Source organism: Hemiscyllium ocellatum, chromosome 24 (assembly GCF_020745735.1).
Source record: "Hemiscyllium ocellatum isolate sHemOce1 chromosome 24, sHemOce1.pat.X.cur, whole genome shotgun sequence".
Classification (NCBI taxonomy): domain Eukaryota; kingdom Metazoa; phylum Chordata; class Chondrichthyes; order Orectolobiformes; family Hemiscylliidae; genus Hemiscyllium; species Hemiscyllium ocellatum.
This window is the reverse complement of record NC_083424.1, coordinates 53,280,585-53,303,439: the sequence shown is the minus strand read 5'-3', so window position 1 is coordinate 53,303,439 and position 22,855 is coordinate 53,280,585. Positions and strand designations below refer to the sequence as shown.

Here is a 22,855-nt window from a genome sequence, read left to right as displayed (position 1 = left end):
AGGCGAGAGTAGCTTCCTTCCTTAAAGGTTAGTGAATTCCAGAGGGCCGTTTCCCATGACAGTTGACGATAGATTCACGGTCATCATTCGACTCTTAATTCCCCCATCTGCCGTTAGCTGGGTGAGCAGTGCAACAATAATACCACAAGCCCATTGTCATCACGACTTCTCAACCAGACGAAACACGTTGGAAGTTAGTTTGGAACTCGAGAAGGCGATCTAGAACTGGCTGTGAGACTCGATCTGCTGGGTCTCATTATTTCTGCAAATTAAATTACATTCTCTGAACCCATAAATGTTTCCAAATGGTATATTGCTGCCATTTTGTTAGAAGGAGTTGAAGCAGAAGCCACAACACCTTCAAAGTTCAGGACAGAAATAAAGATGGATTAAACAGGGTACCTCATTTGTTTTTGAGTGCAGGGATTCCTATATATCAATACAATCGTTATGTCCATTCGGCAGTACTGTAACCTTTCATTGCTCTCCCTGTACCAGGCCCTGGTCATTGTCATTATTCTGGGATGGCTGTTTGTACCAATCTACATCAGAGCTGGGGTGAGTAGCTTCTCATTTTGATCCTTTCCTGTGACGGTCTTGTGCTGTGGTATTTTCTCCTGACTGTCTCCTCTCCTCAAGGTGGTGACCATGCCAGAGTACCTGAAGAAGCGATTTGGAGGGAATCGGATCCGGATTTATCTCTCTGTGCTCTCGCTTTGCCTCTACATATTCACCAAGATATCGGTGAGTTCCCAGCCCCGTCCTTGAACCATGCTCGAGCTCAGTAAGTTGGGAAGTTTGATGGTTAAACGGGGCACGAGCAAACCCTGGGACACTGCGCAGGAACAGGAGATTGGGCTGCACCATTATCATTTTCATGTGACATAGGCCAGGCCATCCCTAATGGTGCAGAGGGTTGTAAAGAGTCAACCACATCACAGTGGACCTGGACTCACTGTCCTCCCCTCAAGGACATGAGTGAACCAGATGGGTTTTGACACGGTCACCATTAGGTCAGCTTTTAACTCCAGATTCTTGTTTATTGGGTTTAAATTTCTCCAGTTGTGACAGTTAGAATCCAATCCAGGTTCCCACTGTAGGGCAGGACTCCACTGCTCCATCACTGCCTCCCCATACTGCCAACCCACCTTCCTGCTCTGCTATATTCCACACTCGGAGCAGGGGAGTATTGACAGGGAAAGTTGCAAGATCCATCCCATATCACAGCCTTGCGCATGACTGTGCACTGAACCTTTCAGCCCCCCGCAGGAAATGTGTCAAGAGGAAGGATTGGCTTCCACTCATCCACCAATCAGGAATGGAGGGCAAAGATTTAAAGTAATTAGTAAAAGTGGGATGAGGAAGAACTTTTTCGCACAGTGAAGAGTCTGGAATGCTTTCCCTGAGGGAGGGAAAAGGCCTTGAGGTGAGATATTTATTCCAGTGTAGAAACAGGCCATTCGGCCCAACAAGTCCACACCAACACTCTGAAGAGTAACTCACCCATTCCCCGATTACTCTACATTTACCCCTGACTAATCCACCCTAACCTACACATCCCTGAACACTATGGGTAATTTAGCATGGCCAATCCACCCTAACCTACACATCCCTGAACACTATGGGTAATTTAGCATGGCCAATTCACCCTAACCTACACATCCCTGAACACTATGGGTAATTTAGCATGGCCAATCCACCCTAACCTACACAACCCTGAACACTATGGGTAATTTAGCATGGCCAATTCACCCTAACCTACACATCCCTGAACACTATGGGTAATTTAGCATGGCCAATTCACCCTAACCTACACATCCCTGAACACTATGGGTAATTTAGCATGGCCAATTCACCCTAACCTACACATCCCTGAACACTATGGGTAATTTAGCATGGCCAATCCACCCTAACCTACACATCCCTGAACACTATGGGTAATTTAGCATGGCCAATCCACCCTAACCTACACATCCCTGAACACTATGGGTAATTTAACATGGCCAATTCACCCTAACATACACATCCCTGAACACTATGGGGTAATTTAGCATGGCCAATCCACTTAACCTACACATCCCTGAACACTATGGGTAATTTAGCATGGCCAATCCACCCTAACCTACACATCCCTGAACACTATGGGTAATTTAGCATGGCCAATTCACCCTAACCTACACATCCCTGAACACTATGGGGAATTTAACATGGCCAATTCACCCTAACATACACATCCCTGAACACTATGGGGTAATTTAGCATGGCCAATCCACCCTAACCTACACATCCCTGAACACTATGGGGAATTTAGCATGGCCAATTCACCCTAAGCTGCACATCTTTGGACTGTGGGGGGAAACCCACGCAGACAATGTGCAAACTCCACACAGTCGCCCGAGGCTGGAATCAAACTTGGGTCCCTGGCGGTGTGAGGCAGCAGTGCTAACCACTGGGCCGCCGTGCCACATCGGAACCGTTATGTGATTGTGCAACAAAGTGAAATGGCGAGTTACTCTGCAGATCCACTCAGGGGCAGACGTTTAATAATCACGTCGAATATAAAATGGTAAGTGTAAGAGTATAAAGCACGAATGTGAGAATTTGGACTGAATAGTGTTGAGGGTAAAATAACTCCCCAGAGATCGGTTTCTGGTCTTTAAGATCCCCTTTCTTTACACAGGGAGAGTCCTTGACACTCATCCAGCTCCTTCAGAGCCAGCTCTCAGAGTGAACAGGATGTCTGACCTGCCTGTACTTACCTGTCAGCCAGGGCTCCCTGATTAGACCAGATGAATAAACCCCAGTCAGGGAACCCATGTTCTATGTCGTGCACCTTGCTGACTGTGTTACAATCATGACACAGGGCATCGCAACGTCTTTTAGCTGAGACTGCTCTCAGGAGGTGAAGGAGCTGGAGTAAGATCCACAATGGGGGGCCTGTGTGTATGGCCAGAGAATAGCATGAACTTGATAACCCCTCAGCCTGGGCGGCATGGTGGCTCAGTGGTTAGCACTGCTGCATCCCAGCGTTAGGGACGTGGGTTCGATTCCAGCCTTAGGTGACTGTCTGAGTGGAGTTTGCACATTCTCTGCGTGGGTATGGTCCAGTTTCCTCCCACAAAGATGTGGGGAGCTAGCTGTGGTAAGTTGCCCATCACATGCAGGATAGATGAATTAGCCATTGGAGATTCAGGAATAGGGTGTGGGTCTGGGTGGGATGCTCTTCAGAGGGTCACGATGGGCTGAATGGCCTACTTCCACACTGTAGGAATTCTATGACAGGTCAAACAGCTTACTTGTGGCATTAACGTGCGAGAATAAGACCCTGAAGGAATTCAGTGGTTTGTTTTGTGACCAGATTGCTCACATTCCTTGAACATTCCTCTGTATCTGTGCCACCTTCTCCATCCCCACCCTAAGGCCTTCCAATTCTGGCCTCCTACTGTGCTCCAAGTTCACGTGACCCACCACTGATGGCCATCCCTGCAGCCACTGAGGTCGCCATTAGCTAACCGAAGCTTCTCACCTCTCCCTCTCCCTTCTCCCTTAAAATCTGCTCAAGATCCGAACGTTTTGTTCTCACTGCTCTAACATCTCTGTCTCGGTGAAGTATTTTGTCATCCCCCTTTCACTCTGTGAGAGCTGCGTTATTGTCGCTGCTGTAAATGACGACGCAGCATGTTTCACAGATTCCCTTCCCCGTTGCTAAGTCTTTGTCAGACTTCAGCTCACTCAGCTCCTTGAGCAGTGTTTGTTTGAGCTGTCAACAATGGCTGGAGTGATCAGCAAACAGTGCCAAGGCCCATTTGTGTCACTGCTGCACACACTCAACTTTATGGCTCCTGTATTTGCTGACAGGTATAATAAGGTTTAAATCTTCCAGAAGGGGTGTGGTATATAAATCAGTGGTTAACAAAGTTTCACAAGCAAGGGCACAAAGGTCACAGATCCTATTCGGAATGCTGCCTCGCTGTAATAATATTAATAATGATAATTACTTTCAGTGTGACTGTAGTGAACAAGTCACGACTCAGCCATAAATGGCCCATACACCAACTCCTAACAGTGCAAGCAGTGGAGACTCATCACATCCAATCTGTGTTCGTTTTGCTTCTGTTTACTCGCTGGGCTGAACTCACAGGATCCTGACAGTGTGCAACCAGGCTATTTGGCCCATCATGTCCATGCTGACCCTCTGAAGAGCACCCCTCCCAGGCCCCCCTCTATAACCCTGCATTCCCTGCAGCCAACCCTCCTTTGGACTGAGGGAGGAAACCGGCGGATATACGCACGCACAATGTGGTGTTAACTCGCCGGAATAAAACTTCAAAGGAGTTCAACTGTGTTTTTTTAAATCAGAAAGCACAAGTTCCTTGAACATTCCTCTGTACCTGTGTGACTTCTCCAGCCCTCTAAACCCCCTCCCTAAGATATCCAATTCTGGTTTGCTGCCGTGCTCCAAGTACCTTTGACCTGTCATTCAAGTCGTTGAGTACGCTTACAACCAAGATAAACAGATTCTAGAGTATCAAGGGTGACAGGGAGAAAATGGGGTTGAGGAACCTATCAGCTGTGATTGAATGGTGCAGCAGACTCAATGGGCTGAATGGCCTAATTTCTGCTCCTGTGTCTATGGTCTTAATGTGCAAGTTCCACACAGGCAGTTACCCAAGGGTGGAATTGAACCTGGGTCCCGGTGTTGTGAGACAGCAGTGCTAACCACTGAGCCGCCTCTGAATTGTCTGCAGGAAATGTACGCACTAATTTCAGCTTCACCCAGAGTACTGGGCACAGATTTGGTCTCCTTATCTCAGGAAAGATTGTCCCGGAGGGAGAGTTCCCAAGGTGCTGGGACTGTCCTATGAAGAGAGATTCAGGCCTGTATCCTGTAGCAGTTTGAAGAATGGGTGGCTCAGTGGTTAGCACTGCTGCCTCACAGTGCTAGGAATCTAGGTTTGATCCCAGCCCTGGGGTGACTGCCCTGTGTGGAGTTGTATGTTCTCCCCTGTGTCTGGTATGGGTTTCCTCTGGGTGCTCCAGTTTCCTCCCACAATCCAAACATGCGCAGGTCAGGTGAATTGGCTGTGCTATATTGCCCATTGTTCAGGGATGTGTAAGTTAGGTGCATTAGTCAGGGGTAAATGTAGGGGAATGGGTCAGGGTAGACTTGTTGGGCCAAAGGGCCTGTTTCCACAAGGTAGGGATTCTATGGGTAGCAGAGATGCGGGTAAGATATTTCCCCTGAATGGAGAACCATTTAAGAAGGAAGGGGCTGCAGACATGAGGAGATTTTATTTTAAATCAGAAGGTGATGAACATTTGGAATTTTCTACCACAGGGAGATATGGAGGCTCAGTCTTTGAGGAAGTTTCAGACAGGCTGAGAGATTTCTGATGACCAGTGGGAAAAGGGTTATGGGTAAAAGTGTTCAATCAGCTCTGGCCATATTGAATGGTGGACCAGGCTCGATGGCCCACTCCTGTTTGTACGTTTGGAGGGATATGAGCCGGGTGCTGGCAGGTGGGACTAGATTGGGTTGGGATGTCTGGCCGACAGGGACAGGTTGGACTGAAGGGTCTGTTTCCATGCTGTACATCTCTATGACTCTATGACTCTGTGTGGGTGCCAAAAAATGGTCTGCATTTTTAAGAAGCATATACCAGCACCAAGTTCTCCCAGATTGGTTTTAGTACATTGAGGAAAACAGCAGCAATCTGAGGGGTATGTACCAATCAGGGAGGCCATTGGCCTATTCTTCTCATCCTTATTATCTCTCTTCCCAATATCTCTCTCTGACCTTTCTTTTCTGGTCATTCATGGGATGTGGGCATCACTGGTTGGGCCAACATTCATTGTCCATCTTTAATCAGAGTGGTTAGAGTCCTAGAGACGTACAGCATGGAAACAGACCCTCCAGTCCAACCCGTCCAAGCCGGCCAGATATCCTAAATTAATCTAGTCCCATTTGCCAGTATTTAGTTCATATCCCTCCAAACCCTTCCTATTCATATACCCATCCAAATGCCATTTACATGCTGTAATTGTACCAGCCTCCACCACTTCCTCTGGCAGCTCAGTCCATACACGTACCACCCTCTGTGTGAAAAAGTTGCCCCTTATGTCCCTTTTATATCTTTCCCCTCTCACACTAAACCTATGCCCTCTAGTTCTGGACTCCCCCACCCCCAGGAAAGGACCTTGCCTGTTTATCCTATCCATGCCCCTCATAGTTTGATAAAGCTCCATAAGGCTCCCCCTCAGCCCCCAGCACTCCAGGTTGCCCTGAGGAAGATGGTGAGCTGCCTTCCTGAATCACTGTTGTCCTTGGGGTGCAGAGGGACTCGTGGTAATGTAAGGGAGAAAGCTGCAGAACTCTGATGGTGAAGGAACAAGCGATGGGGTCTGACTTGGAGGGGAACGTGCCATTGATGATGTTCCCATCCATTTGCAGTCCTTGTCCATGTCAGTGATTGAGGTCATGGGTTTAAAATGTGCTGGAGAGAGAGCCTTGGTGTGGTACTGCTTCAGTGTAACAGCTTCAAACCATTTCCACATCCCTCCATACTCACCAGCGCTGTGTATCAATCACAAACGTATTATCTTATCATTTTTATTTATTCATAGACAGGATGTAAGTGTTGCTTGCAAGACCAGAATATATTGTCAATACTTATTTGCCCTTGAGAGGGCAGTGATGAAAAAACATGAGTAGAATCCCTGCAGTGTGGAAACAGGCCATTCGGCCCAACAAGTCCACACTGACCCACTGGAGAGTAACCAACCCAGATCTATTCCCCTACCCTATTAGTCGATATTTCCCCTGACTAATGCACCGAGCCTACACATCCCTGAAGGAGCAGGAGAGTCGACGTTTTGGGCATGAGCCCTTCTTCAAGAATGATTCCTGAAGAAGGGCTCATGCCCGAAACTTCGACTCTCCTGTTCCTTGGATGCTGCCTGACCTGCTGCACTTTTCCAACAGGTGTAACCCAGTCTTGTTGACTTTGTAACCCAAGTAGACGGGGGTTTGGAATATACATTCTCTGTTTCTAAGGTGCATGTGAGACCCATCTAAAGACTGTGGCCAACTTCTCTGAGTGCTCCTTATTGATCTTGCCTGTTATTAGCACACCTTCTCAATAAATAGTGGCCTGGGATAGACCTTGTAAAATGGTCTCCACCATCTGCTGAAGGACTGCACAGGCTGATGAGACCCCAAAAGCTCTCTCTCACATAATGATACAAACCCTTATGGGTATGAATTGTAGTACACTTCATGGAATCCTCACCTAACCACATCTGCAGTTAACACATGTCTCATGTCCAGCTTGTGTGAAGGACAACTCTACCCACAACCATCACCCCCCCCCCACCCCACCCCACCCCTCCCCACCCCTCCCCAGCCCCCAGGTTTGAGCACAGGGTGTTAGAGGTTAGGCATTTATTCCAATCACCAATTCATCGCCACCAAGACATTTCAAGGATAATTAGGGGGTGGGCAATAAATGCCGACCCAGCCAGCGACGACCACATCTCATCAGTGAATGAAGGAAAATCAGCTTGCTCTGTGTCGCAGGGTCACACTCCTGAAGCTATCATCCTAACAGCATTGTGGGTTTACCTACACTCACACGGACTCAGTCAGGCAGCTTACTTTCTCCAGTGATCTGCGATCAGATTTCCATTTGGTAACTGTCACATATGCCAACAGCTGGTTTTGGAGGGACTGGCAGAGAGGGCATTACCCATGCGCTCACCCTCACACACAAAGGGGATCATTTTGTGACAGCAAAAGGAGAAATGTCAGAATATTTACTGAGTATCCTTTCTTCATCTGTTTCTTCCAGGCGGACATGTTTTCAGGAGCCATATTTATTCGGGAGGCACTGGGATTGAACTTGTATGTTGCCGTGGTGATCCTGCTTTCCATCACTGCACTGTATACTGTGACGGGTAAGAGCATGCATCAGGAGAGATCGGCTCTGTAAACCTTGACTTCTCCGCAGTCAGCGAGGATAATTAAAGGTTAATCCCCCCCAGAGTCAGGAGGAATGGGGGTGGGGGAGGTGTGGCAGGGGTAGGGAGAAGTGGAGATGCTTTTTGGTGATGCTGATCCTGTAATCACTGGCAACCCGATGTGAATATTAAGCAGATTGAAGGTGTAGGGGCAGTGGGAGGCGGACAGATGCAATCTTGCACATGGCGTGACATGAGGCGTTCGGCGAGATGGGGCACGGATTCATCAGAATGGTGTTTACCCATTGAGGGGAGGTGGGCCAACGTTTCTTACCCATCCCTAATAGCCCTGGGAAAGTAGTGGTGAGCTGCCTGACTGAGTCCGTGTTGGTGTAGGTAAACCCACAATTCTGTTAGGATGGAAGTTTAAGGTGTGTGACCCAGTGACAGTGAAGGAGTAGCGACATATTTCCAGGTCAGGATGGTGATTGGCTTACGGGGGAACTTGCAAATGGTGGCATTTCCATGCGTGTCTTGCCCTCTGGTTGTTTGTATATGTTCTAGTTGGTGGGTGTTACAGTCGGTGCGTGTTATATTGGATAGTGTTCATTTAAGAGGTGGGTCAAATGACATTAGTGAGTCATTAGCCAGGTTCATGGGCTTGTCCAGACTCTTACAGAGTCCACGGTTTCAGAATAAAACATTCCTGTTGAGTTCCAGCAAACAATGAGTTTGTCTGTTCTTTAATTCTGACTGGAGCCAAGTAATTGTGCAGTCCAGAATAGTTGTGCGTTTGGAAGGTGCTGGCGAAAGAGAGTTGATGAATTTCTAATGCCTCTGATTGATGGTAAACTCTGCTGCTGCTCAGTGTTGGTGCTGGAGGGACTGGATGCCTGTAGATGTAGTGCCAGTCAAGCAGACTGCTCTGTCCTGGATGGTTTGGCGCTCCTTTGTCAGACGTTGGGGTAGGAGTACCCATCCCTCTCTTTCGTCAACTCAAGTGTCTCCGTCTCCATGGGGGTCAGGTTCAAATGAGCGGCTTGTCTCCTTCGATCTTCACACTTTGTTTATTATTGGGGTTCCCTTTACTCCCCCAGGAGAAGGGGAAGGGAGCGTGAGGAATCCCTTCCTGCTGACCCTAGCCCCTGGGATCAGTTTCCATGCACCGCGGTTCTCCCCAGCTTACCGGATGGCATGAGGAAGGTGGATGTGGGGAAGCAGATAGCTGGAACAGCGATGCAGCTAGAAACCCATGGTGAGGGGACAGTGTGTACGTCATTGACCATCTGATGCCTCCACAATGTCTCTGGATTGCACATCAGACTCACCGCTCGGGGACTGAGGAGGTTATTCATTCCTCGCTCTCTCTGATGAGAGAGCAGCGCTATGGTCTGGTAAGACTATGCTGACTTGGATGGTACGGTGGCTCAGTGGTTAGCACTGCTGCCTCACAGCGCCAGGATTCTAGGTTTGATTCCAGTGGAGTTTGTACATTCTCCCCGTGTCTGCGCGGGTTTGCTCCGGTTTCCTCCCACAGTCCAAAGATGTGCGGGCCAGGTGAATTGGCCATGGGAAATTGCCCAGAGTGATAGGTGCATTAGTCAGGGGTAAATGTAAGGGAATGTGTCTGGGGGCTGCTCTTCGAAGAGTCAGTGTAGACTTCTTGGGCTGAAGGGTCTGTTTCCATACTGCAGAGAATGTAACCTAGTATGAGTATGCATGTATCTGTGAGTATGTGCCAAACTGCACGTGTGTGTGTGCATGATTCTATCTCAGGGTGTGGGGTATCTGTGATAGTGGCTTTCAATGGTTCTGTGTATGTATTGCATTCTGTAGGTGAAGCAGTTCCAGTTTCAACACAATTAAGTTCCAAAGGGTGAATTCCACACATTTGTTACAAGATTAATTCCCCTCTGCAACAGAGAGGAATGTTGCTGGAGCCCAGTGTGTGTGGAATAGCGGGGAGTAATTCGGTTAGCCAGTAAGCATTGGCTAACTAAACCAGAAAACAACATGAAACTATAAAATTATGTCAATACTATCAAGCTCCAGACAATTCCATACTGTTCCCCTTTGAGTGTAAATGTCAGAGCTTTAGGCTAATGCTGCACTGAGCTGTCATGACTCAGTGTCAGGCGTGACGCTGTTAACAGGGCAACCTCGGTCCAAATTCCAATCCTCCCACCCTATATCAGATTAACTGGTATTAACAACATGCATTTAATAATCCTTTCAGTCCAGTAAAGGCATTTCACAAGAATGTCATCAGGCAAAATAATAAGATACTGAGGGAGATACCTGGACAGGTGATCAAAGACATCGGTCATTGGGGGCAGATCTGAAGGGAATCTTGAAAGCGGGCGAGGCTGTTTACAAAGGGAATTCCAGAGCTTGGGAGCTGGATGGTGAAGGCCTGGTTCAGTAAAGATTTACAAGGATGTTGCCAGGGTTGGAGGGTTTGAGCGATAGGGAGAGGCTGAATAGACTGGGGCTGTTTTCCCTGGAGTGTCGGAGGCTGAGGGGTGACCTCACAGAGGTTTATAAAATCATGAGGGGCAAGGACAGGATAAATAGACAAAGTCTTTTCCCTGGGGTGGGGGAGTTCAGAACTAAGAGAGTACAGGTTGAGGGTGGTGCGTGCCAGAGGAAGTGGTGGAGGCTAGTACAATTGCAATATTTAAAAGGCATCTGGTGGGTGCGTGATTAGGAAGGGTTTAGAGGGATATGGGCCGAGTGCTGGCAGGTGGGACTAGATTAGGTTAGGATATCTGGTCGGCATGGGCGAGTTGGACTGAAGGGTCTGTTTCCGTGCTGTACATCTCTATGACACTATGACTGGCAGCCAATGTATTGAGGGGAAGGAAGTCAGACTATTGGTGATACAATATACATTAGCACCATCAGTTAGGACCAGGGCTGGGAAATCAGGCTCGGTTCCTCCTTCAGTTTATAACTCGGTTCTCCCTCTTTGAAAGCACTCATGCATAAATAGGCAAAGACGTGAACTAAATCTCACCCTCATTTTATACTCTGACCTGCTGGATACAGGTTTGTTCACATTCAATGAATAACACTGGTGATGTGACGTGAGTCCATGTTGCAGCCAGTGAGTGCTCCAAGGGAAGGTGTTGTGATATGGTGAATAAGGTACCTGCCTCTGGGACTGTGATCTGGATTCAAGTCTCACACCATAGCAGAGAGATCTACACCACAGGATAAAGGCCCTGTGGCCCATCGTTTCTGTACTGGTCAAAAACAACCCCCTAACTATTCCAATCCCATCTAGCACTTGGCTCATTGTCTTCTAGGCCTTGGCATTGCAAATGTATATCTAGATACTTCTAAAACGTTATGAGAGTTTCTGCCTCCAACACCCTTATAGCAGTGGCTTCCACACTCCCACCATTCTCTAGGGAGATAATAACTTCCTCACATCTCCTCAACCTCTTGACCCTTACTTTAAATCCATATCTCCGGTCAATAATTCCTCCATCAAGAGGTTTCCGCTCATCCCTTACAGTTTTACACATCTCAATCACAGCCCCTCGCAACCTCCTCTGCTTGAAGGAAAACAACCCCGGTCCGTCCAATCGCTTTTCATCAGGTGGAATAGGGTGGGGGCACTTGCAGCACAGGTTGGTACCTGGGATTTCGATGTTGTGGCCATTTTGGAGACATGGATAGAGCAGGGACAGGAATGGTTGCTGCAGATGTTTCAGTAAGAACAGAGAAGATGGTAAAAGAGGGGGAGGTGTGGCATTGTTGGTCAAGGACAGTATTAAGGTGGCAGAAAGGATGTTTGAGGATTCATCTATTGAGGTAGTTTGGGCTGAGGTTAGCAACAAGATAGGAGAGGTCACCCTCTTAGGAATTTTCTATAGGTCTCTGAATAGTTCCAGAGATGTAGAGGAAAGGCTAGCAGAGATGATTCTGTATAGGAGTGAGAGAGACAGGGTAGCTGTTACAGGAGGCTTTAACTTTCCAAATATTGACTGGAAATACTATAGTTTGAGTACTTCAGAAGGGTAAATTGTTTGTCAATATGTGCAGGATGGTTCCCTGACACAGTATGTAGACAGACCAACAAGGGACGATGCCACATTAGATTTGGAACTGAGGAATGAACCAGGCCAAGTGTTCAATTTGGAGGTAGGTGAGCATTTTGGTGATAGTGACCACAATTTGGTTGTGTTTACTCTAGCGATGGAAAGGGATAGGAATATACCACAGGGCAAGAGTTATAGCTGGGGGAAAGGCAATTACGATGCGATTAGGCAAGATTTAAGATGCATAGGATGGGGAAGGAAACTGCAGGGGAAGGGCACAACTGAAATGGGGAGCTTATTCAAGGGACAGATACTGCATGTCCTTGATAAGTGTGCACCTGTCAGGCAGGAAGGAGGTGATCGAGAAAGGGAGCCATTGTTTACTAAAGAAGTTGACTCTCTTGTCAAGAGGAAGAAGGAGGCTTCTGTTAGGATGAGACATGAAGGCTCAGTTAGAGCGCTTGAGAGATACAGGTTAGCCAGGAAGGACCTAAAGAGAGAGTTAGGGAGAGCCAGGAGGGGACATGAGAAGTCATTAGCAGATAGGATCAAGGAAAACCCTTTCTATAGGTATATCAGGAATAAAAGAATGGCTCAAGAAAGATTAGGGCCAATCAAGGACAGTAGTGGGAAGCTGTGTGTGGAGTCAGAGGAGATAGGGGAAGCCCTAAATATTTTTCATGCACATTGGAAAAAGACAATGTTGTCGAGGAGAATACTGAGATACGGGCTACTAGACTAGACAGGATTGAGGTTCATAAGGAGGAGGTGTTAGCAATTCTGGAAAGTGTGAAAATAGATAAGTCCCCTGGGCCAGATGGGATTTATCCTGGGATTCTCTGGGAAGCCAGGGAGGAGATTGCAGAGCCTTTAGCTTTAATCTTTGTGTCGTCATTGTCTACAGGAATAGTGCCAGAGCCTGGGGGACAGCCAATGTTGTCCCCTTGTAATGAAACAATTACAACCCTGGTAATTATAGACAAGTAAGCCTTACTTCAGCTATGTGTAAAGTGTTAGAAAAGGTTATAAGAGATAGGATTTGTAATCATCTCCAGAAGAATAAGCTGATTATGGGTTGTCAACATGGTTTTTGAAGGGTAGGTCATGACTTATTGAGTTCTTTGAGATGGTGACCAAACAGGTGGATGAGGGTAAAGTGGTTGATGTAGCGTATATGGAGTTCAGGAAGGTGTTTGATAAGGTTTCCCAGATAGATTATTGCTCAAAATACGGAGGCATGGGATTAAGGGTGACTTTGTGCTTTGGATCAGAAATTGGCTAGTTGTAAGAAGACAGAGTGGTGGTTGTTGAGAAATGTTCACCCTGGAGTTCAGCTACTAGTGATGTACCACAAGGACCTGTTTTGAGGCCACATCTGTTTGTCATTTTTATAACTGACCTGGATGAGAGTGTAGAAGGATGGGTTAGTAAATTTGCGGATGACACTTAGGTCGGTGGAGTTGTGGACAGTGCTGAAGGATGTTGCAGGTTACAGAGGGACTTGGAAAAGCTGCAGAGCTGAGCTGAGAGGTGGCAAATGGAGTTTCATGTGGAAAAGTGTGAGGTGGTTCACTTTGGAAGGAGCAACAGGAATAAATAGTACTGGGCTAGATTCCTAAAAGTTACCACCCAGGTTGATAGGGTTGTTAAGAAGGTATCCAGTGTGTTAGTTTTTATTGGTAGAGGGATTGAGTTTCAGAGCCATGAGGCCATGCTGCAGCTGTACAAAACTCTGGTGGGGCCACACTTGGAGTATTGCATACAGTTCTGGTCACCGCATTATAGGAAGGATGTGGAAGCTTTGGAAAGGGTGCAGAGGAAGTTGCTGGTATGGAGGGAAGGTCTTATGAGGAAAGGCTGAGGGACTTGAGGCTGTTATCATTAGAGAGGAGGAGATTGAGAGGTGACTTAATTGAGACATATAAGATAATCAGAGAGTTAGATAGGGTGGGCAGGGAGACCCTTTTTCCTCAAATGATGATGGCTAGCACGAGGGGGCAGAGCTTCAAATTGAAGGATGATAGGTATAGGACAGATATCAGAGGTAGGTTCTTTATTCAAAGAGTAGAAGGGATGTGGAACGCACTGCCTGCAACAGGAGTAGACTCGCCAACTTTAAGGGCATTTAAATGGTTATTGGATAGACATATGGATGAAAGTGGAATAGTGTAGGTTAGATAGGCTTCAGATTGGTTCCACAGGTCAGCACAACATCGTGGGCTGAAGGGCCTGTACTGTTCTATGTTCTATAACTGAAACTCCCCAGCCCAGGCCACACCCTGGTAAATCTCCCTTTGCACTCTCTGCAGTGCTATCGCATCTCTCACATAATATGGATTCCAGAACATCACACAATACTCTGGCTATGGCCTAAGATCTGTTTTATACTGTCCTAGCACAACCACACTGCTCTTAAACCCTGAGTGATGTGGTGGCTCAGTGGTTAGCACTGCTGCCTCACAGCGCCAGGGGCCTGGGTTTGATTCCAGCTTCAGGCAACTGTCTGTGTGGAGTTTGCACATTCGCCCCGTGTCTGTGTGGGTTTCTCCTGGTGCCCTGGTTTCCTCCCAGAGTCCAAAAGTGTGCAGTTTAGGTGGATTGGTGATGGGAAATTGCCTGTAGTGTTCAGTGGTATACAGAATAGGTGGATTATCCACAGGAAATGCAGGGTACCTTAGGTAAGGGGATGGGTCTGGGTGCAATGCTGTCTGGATGGTCATTGTGGACTAAATGGGGTGAGCGTAGGATTCTATTAACTCTATACCTCAACTAATAAAGGCAAGTATTCAAATGGCTTCTTAACCACTTGTTTCCTCTTGCCCTGATACCTTGAGGATTCAGTGGGGCATGCACACCAACATCCCTCTGATCCTCAGTACTTCCTGTTGATCATGTATTCCCTTGTTTGTCCTGTCTATGTGCATCACCTCACATTTATCTGGATTGAAAACTGAACACCCGGGCTCAGTCTTGAGGCCAGTGCCTTATCTCTTGGAGCTCCGATGTTTAAGGTCTTGATGTTCAAGGGGGAGTTGCATTCATCATGTGTCCTAACGGGTTTAGTATCAACCTGCAGACCCTTCTGGTATCCGCTGGTACAAGCTACAGAGCTTCGTTTTCAGCCAAAAACACGTGGTAGCTGGAGACAAACAGCTTGCCCCATGTTACAAACCCCCAGGTTCACTGTGAGGAACAGGCAGAGTGTAGCTCACTCCCAGCCAACAGTGTTCGGGATGAGTGACAGGTTAATTTGGCCTTGGCTCATTTGATCACAGCAGCCTCGTTGTTCTGTCGGGTTGAAACTATTTTGAACACAATGCCTGCATTCAAACCCAGCAGCAATCGATCTATCACACACTGGCTCCCTCACTCAGTTTGTTAACTTATTAATGCAATGCTGTTGGATATGGGTCTGAAAGGGTTAATTCCTGACTGAGTGCTCGACCCAATGTGCTGACATCGTCAGGGCTTAGGGCAGAGTAAGGCAGGTGGGAGATGGATCAACACTGACCTCCCAACAGTCTTTGTAGTAATCTGGAACCGATTCTTATAACCTGTGTAGAGATGCAATTCTCATTAAAACACACGCACTTGGCCACGTAAACAATCCACACAATTGAAAGATACAAAAGATATGACTGATTTGGAAACATTTTCGAACACTGTGGGAGTGTAGGTTTCAGTACGAGCACAGTGACACTCGAGAAACTTGACCTCATCCAGGTCAAACCAGCTCCTTGATCGACACCACACCCTCAAGCACCCCCTCCCCCCACCACCGGTGCTCAGTAGCAGCAGTCTGTACTGTCTACAAGATGCATTTCAGACATTCACCAAAGATCCTCAGACAGCACCTTCCAAACCCACCACCACTTTCACCGAGAGGGACAAGGGGAACACCACCCCCTGCAAGTTCCCCTCCAAGCCACTCACCACCCTGACCTGGACATATTCTGTTATTCCTTCACTGTCAGTGGAACAGTGTCCTGGAATTGAAAAACGTGTTGCTGGAAAAGCGCGGCAGGTCAGGCAGCATCAAAGGAGCAGGAGAATCGACGTTTCGGGCATAAGCCCTTCTTCAGGCAATTCTCCTGCTCTTTGGATGCTGCCTGACCTGCTGCACTTTTCCAGCAACACATTTTTTCAGGCAGCATCTGCAGTCCTCACTTTCCCCTCGTGTCCTGGAACTCCCTCCCTCACTGCGGTGGGTCAAGCAGGCAGCTTCTCAAGGGCAACAAGGGACAATAATAAATGCTGACCCAGCCACATCCCACAAAAAGCAAGTCCGACCTCCATGATGTCCCTGTTGTCTCACTCCTGCTTCTGCCCTGTTCTTTACAAGAGATACAGCTCCAGTCTGAGTCTGAGTCCCTGTGGCTCCTCACAGGACCTTGTTCTTCATGTACAACTTTCCACCATCACTCATGGCGTCCCCCACCACCTCCCAACCCCACCCCCCACCCCCCCCACCCCCTCACCTCCTCTCCCCACCTACACATTCTAGGGTTTCTGTGATCTTCGAGTGTCAAACCACTGAGAGATCCAACAGCCCTTCACAGGACAAGATGGGGGGGGGGCGGGTGTGGGGGTGGTTGTTGAACGTGAGGCACCTCCCTTTGAAGCGATGGCTGAGTCTGATCCATTTCCTGAGAGATTCTCCCACTGTTGTTACTAACTGCGAAGGTTTTCAGGGTCTTTATGAATTAAGGCTGAAGCTGAAAAGAACAACTCTCGGAGCAACCAGAGACAAATAAAGATGCTCCCTCTTCTGAATGAAATGTCAATGAGTATTCAATCACAGAAACCTGATCGTTAAACCCAGCTTATCCTCATGTTCAAATCAGAAGATGGAGGAACACAAATAGGCCGTTCAGCCCATCAAGTCTGTGCTGCCATTCAGTGAGATCCAATGATTCCTTCGACCCCCATGGGCTCTGACCTTTCGGATCAGCCTTCCCTGTGGGACTTGACCAAGGCCTTACAGAATTCCACATAAACGACATCAACTGCACTGTCCTCATCAATATATCCAGTCACCTTTTCAAAAAACTCAGCTAAGTCACACAGGATCTCACACGAACAAATCTGTGCTAACTGTGATTTGGGCCCTGGGGATTTGTCCCCATCTAACACCACCTCCTTATTAATCTTTACATATTCCAGAACCTCACCATCCCCACTGAAATCCCCGGCTACAATGTCTTTCTCCTCTGTGAATACCGATGGGAAATATCCATTGAAGACCTCACCCAAACTCAATGCTTGGATTCCCCCTAATACATCCCACCCTTTCCCTAGTAATCCTCTTATTCTTAGGATAATTATAAAAATATAATTATAAAAATTATATAAACCACTATAAATACTGGAAGAAACATCAAAGCAGCGCTTCACAGGAGGCTCCAATAGCACTGATGATGTTCCCTAGCCAGGGAACGAAACATTTGCAGCAAAAACTTCCAGCTCGGCGAACAGAACCACAACAACGGGCACCCGAGCTACAAATCTTCAACCAGACTTTAAATAATTATAAAAAGCCCTGGTGTTTTTCACAATGCCATCTGCCAACGATATTTCATAGTCCTTCTTCACCCTCCTAATTTCCGCTTTAAGTAAATGCTTCAACTCTCAATAGGTTTGAAGGGCCAGTCCTGTTTGTAATGCACTGTACCTGACATATGCTCCCATCTTTCTCTTTAAGAAATTTTCCATATTCTGTGATATCCACGGTCCCTAGACCTGCTGCTGAACACACTGAAATCTCACTATCCTACTTTTAAAAGGCTCCCACTTGCCAGTGTAGATTTACCTGCAATAGCTCCTCCTAGTCTAGGCCAGATCCTGTGTAATACTATTGAAATTGACCTTCTGCCAATTTAGAAACTTAACTTCTGCACTGCCCTTATCCCTTTCCCACAGTGGTTTTGAAAGTTACGGTCACCATTCCCAAACTGCACACCCACTGAAACTTCGACCACTTGATTGTCTTCATTTCCTTGCAGTAGGACTCACACTGCTCCATCTCTAATGGGGCTATCTACACACTGACACAAAACTCTTTCCTGGGTACACTTCAACAAATCCACACCGTCTAAACCTATGGCAATCCCAGCTAACTTTAGGAAAGTTGAAGTCCCCGACAACTATAACCCTGTTTCTCTCAGATCTTTCTATGATTAGTTTACAAATCTTCCTCACAGTGTTAGGAGGCCTGCAGTATAATCCGAGCAATGTATTTGATTAGATTACTTACAGTGTGGAAACAGGCCCTTCGGCCCAACAAGTCCACACCGACCCGCCGAAGCGCAACCCACCCATACCCCTACATTTACCCCTTACCTAACACTATGGGCAATTTAGCATGGCCAATTCACCTGACCCGCACATCTTTGGACTGTGGGAGGAAACCGGAGCACCCGGAGGAAACCCACGCAGACACGGGGAGAACGTGCAAACTCCACACAGTCTGTCGCCTGAGTCGGGAATTGAACCCAGGTCTCAGGTGCTGTGAGGCAGCAGTGCTAACCACTGTGCCACCGTGTCGCCCAAATGTACTTAATCCTTTGACAATGTCCTCTTTCATTCCTGCCATGATAGGTTCCTTTATCAAGAATGCAATGCCCCTACCTCTGTCGCTTCACTCCCTATCCCTTACATACCCTGGAATGTTGAGCTGTCAATTCTGTTCTTCCTTCAACCACACCTCTGTGACAATATCATATTCTCACGTGCTCTAAGTTCATCCACTGACTCACTCAGGATTCTTGCATTAAAATTGGTATGGTTTAGCTTCCCCGACCTCCCATGTGCCTTATCCACCTTCTGGAATGCCCTGGCCTTCCTTCTGCATCTGACTGGACCTTGCTCCCAGCTCTCACTCTGGCCCCTCTGCCCAATCAGTTGAAGACCTCCCTGACAACATGAGCAAACCCGCCAGCAAGGTTATTGGACCCATTGTGATTCAGGTACAACCCATCCAGTTTGTACAGGTCCTGCCTACGTAGTTCAGAGACTAACCCAATGACTCAGAAAGAACATCTGCCTTACTGCGCCATCCCTTTTGCCATGCATTCATAGCAACCGAAGAACATAAGGAGCAGGAGTAGGCCATCTAACCCTGGGCTGGCGCTGGGTGGCTCAGTGGTTAGCACTGTTGCCACCCAGCACCAGGGACCCGGGGTCAATTCCTGTCCTGTGTGACTGTCTGTGTGGAGTTTGCACATTCTCCCCGTGTCTGCGTGGGTTTCCTCTGGGTGCTCCGGTTTCCTCCCACAATCCAAAGATGTGCAAGTTAGGTGAGTTGGCCATGCTAAATTCCCCATCGTGTTAGGTGCATTCGTCAGGGGTAAGGGGTCTGAGTGGGTTGCTCTTCAGAGGATTGGTGTGGACTTGTTGGGCTGAAGGGTCTGTTTCCATACTGTAGGGAATCTAATCTAATCAGTCAATAAGATCAGGCTGATCATGTTGTACACTCAGCACGACTTACCATCAACTTACCTGCCTGCTCACCACAATCTTTAATTCCTTCACTGATTAAAATCTATCTATCTTTACCTTAAAAACATCTTCATTGAAAACCTATCTTCCTCTATTTGGTAACACTTGGCACTATAAGTTACCTGGAGATTGCAACCTGATTAGTTTACTTACAGTGTGGAAACAGGCCCTTCGGCCCAACAAGTCCACACCGACCCACCAAAGCGCAACCCACCCATACCTCTACATTTACCCCTTACCTAACACTACAGGCAATTTAGCATGGTCAATTCACCTGACCCGCACATCTTTGGACTGTGGGAGGAAACCGGAGCACCCGGAGGAAACCCACGCAGACACGGGGAGAACGTGCAAACTCCACACAGTCAGTCGCCTGAGGCAGGAATTGAACCTGAGTCCCTGGTGCTGTGAGGCAGCAGTGCTAACCACTGAGCCACCCACAAATTAGTCTCGTCTTTACACACTTCCTAACTCTCAAAACTCCCGTTGCAAAACTTCATTTCTGTTTGACCCAACTCAATGATTTTCGCTGTCGAATACTCTAAATGTTTTACTTTGGAAAGATTTGTTCAATTTTCTTTCTCCTTCCCATGAGAGATTTCCACTCACCGACTCAAACTTTAACCCGAAGGGAAGACAGGGCAGCCTCTGTATCATTTTGAAAATGTTCAGAGCAGCAAACAATGGCAGGGAAAGGAACCAGGAGGAGAGGAGATGGAACTGCACAGAAAATCAATCACGGTTCCTAAACAGCCACACAGCTCCCCTCAAACCCTGCTCAGTCAGTTACTCATTCACAGCTGGCACCTGAGATAGTTTCCAAGCGAACATCAGTCACAGTTAACAATATCCTACTGAGATCTTCGAATTAAATCAAATAATTAAATCAGGTCAACGTAATCAGAGTTAAATAGTAGCTTTGAGTTTAAAACCTTTCTGTCTTATCAAACTTCAGTATAACCCGATGAGAAAAGTGGTCCAATTCAGTATGCAATTTCCACCAAACCAAACTCTCTCATCATCTATTCCTTCAGACACCAACTCACTGACCCCAATCCTGAGCCTCACTCTCTCACTGACCCCAATCCCGACCCAATCCCGACCCTCACTCTCTCACTGACCCCAATCCCGACCCTCACTCTCTCACTGACCCCAATCCCGACCCAATCTCGATCCTCACTCTCTCACTGACCCCAATCCTAACCCTCAATTTCTCACTGACCCTAACACTGACTCTCACTGTCCCCAAACCGGACCCTCACTCTCTCACGGACCCCAATCCCGACCCTCACTCTCTTACTGACCCCATTCCTGACCCTAACTCTCTCACTGACCCCAACACTGACCCTCAATCTCTCACTGACCCCAATCCCGACCCTCGCTCTCTCACTGACCCCAATCCCGACCCTCACTCTCTCACTGACCCCAATCCCGACCCTCACTCTCTCACTGACTCCAATCCCGACCCAATCCCGACCCTCACTCTCTTACTGACCCCATTCCTGACCCTAACTCCCTCACTGACCCCAACACTGACTCTCAATCTCTCACTGACCCCAATCCTGACCCTCACTCTCTCACTGACCACAATCCCGACTCTCACTCTCTCACTCACCCCAATCCTGAGCCTCACTCTCTCATTGACCCCAATCCTGACTCTCTCACTGACCCCAATCCTGACCCTCACTCTCTCACTGACCCCAATCCTGAGCCTCACTCTCTCATTGACCCCAATCCTGACCCTCATTCTCTCACGGACCCCAATCTCGATCCTCACTCTCTCACTGACCCCAATCCTAACCCTCAATTTCTTACTGACCCCAACACTGACTCTCACTGTCCCCAAACCGGACCCTCACTCTCTCACGGACCCCAATACTGACCCTCATTCTCTCACTGACTCCAATCCCGACCCTCACTCTCTCACTGGCCCCAACACTGACTCTCAATCTCTCACTGACCCCAACACTGACTCTCAATCTCTCACTGACCCCAATCCTGACCCTCACTCTCTCACTGTCCCCAACACTGACTCTCAGTCTCTCACGGACCCCAATCCTGACCCTCAATCTCTCACTCACCCCAATCCTGACCCTCACTCTCTCATTGACCCCAATCCCAACCCTCACTCTCTCACTGACCCCAATACTGACCCTCACTCTCTCACTGATCCCAATCCCGACCCTCACTCTCTCACTGACCCCAATTCTGACCCTCACTCTCTCATTGACCCCAATCCCAACCCTCACTCTCTCACGGACCCCAATACTGACCCTCACTCTCTCACTGACCCCAATCCCGACCCTCACACTCTCACTGACCCCACTCCGACCATCACTCTCTAACTGACCCCAAACTCAACCCTCACTCTCTCACTGACCCCAATCCTGACCCTCACTCTCTCACGGACCCCAAACCCGACCCTCACTCTCTCACTGTCCCCAATCCTGACCATCACTCGCTCACTGACCCCCAAACTCGACCCTCACTCTCTCACTGACCCCAATCCTGACCCTCACTCTCTCACTGACCCCAATCTTGACCTTAACTCACTGACACCAATCCTGACCCTCACTCTCTCACTGACCCCAACACTGACCCTCACTGTCTCTCACTGTCCCCAATCCGGACCCTAACTCACTGACCCCAATCCTGACCCTCACTCTCTTACTGACCCCATTCCTGACCCAAACTCTCTCACCGACCCTAACACTGACCCTCACTGTCTCTCACTGACCCCAATCCCGACTCTTACTCTCTCACTGACCCCATTCCACCCTCACTCTCTCACTGACCCCAACACTGACCCTCATTCTCTCACTGACCCCAATTCTGACCCTCACTCTCTCACTCACCCCAATCCTGATCCTCATTCTCTCACTGACCCCAATCCCGACCCTCACTCTCTCACTGTCCCAATCCGGACCCTCACTCTCTCACTCACCCCAATCCCGCCCCTCGTTCTCTCACTGACCCCAATCCTGACCCTCACTCTCTCACTCACCCCAATCCTGATCCTCATTCTCTCACTGACCCCAATCCCGACCCTCACTCTCTCACTGTCCCAATCCGGACCCTCACTCTCTCACTGACCCCAATCCCGCCCCTCGTTCTCTCACTCACCCCAATCCTGACCCTCACTCTCTCACTCACCCCAATACTGACCCTCACTCTCTCACTGACCCCAATCCCACCCCTCAATCTCTCACTGACCCCAATCCTGACCCTCACTCTCTCACTCACCCCAATTCTGACCCTCACTCTCTCACGGACCCCAATACTGACCCTCACTCTCTCATTGACCCCAATCCCACCCCTCATTCTCTCACTGACCCCAATCCTGACCCTCACTCTCT

The 22,855-nt window shown here is 48.2% G+C and overlaps 1 protein-coding gene across 5 annotated transcripts in view; it reads left to right on the top strand.

Moving 5' to 3' along the window:
* The first annotated feature begins 639 nt into the window (after positions 1-639).
* The window catches only part of slc5a1 (solute carrier family 5 member 1), a 60,308-nt gene continuing 38,092 nt past the window's right edge, over positions 640-22,855 (top strand). For all 5 annotated transcript variants that reach the window (XM_060844083.1, XM_060844082.1, XM_060844081.1 and 2 more), the window contains exons 1-2: positions 640-744; positions 7,848-7,953. In XM_060844083.1, coding sequence (XP_060700066.1) covers positions 649-744; positions 7,848-7,953 — 202 coding nt within the window. In that variant the 5' untranslated portion in view covers positions 640-648. The remainder of the gene's footprint in view (positions 745-7,847; positions 7,954-22,855) is intronic.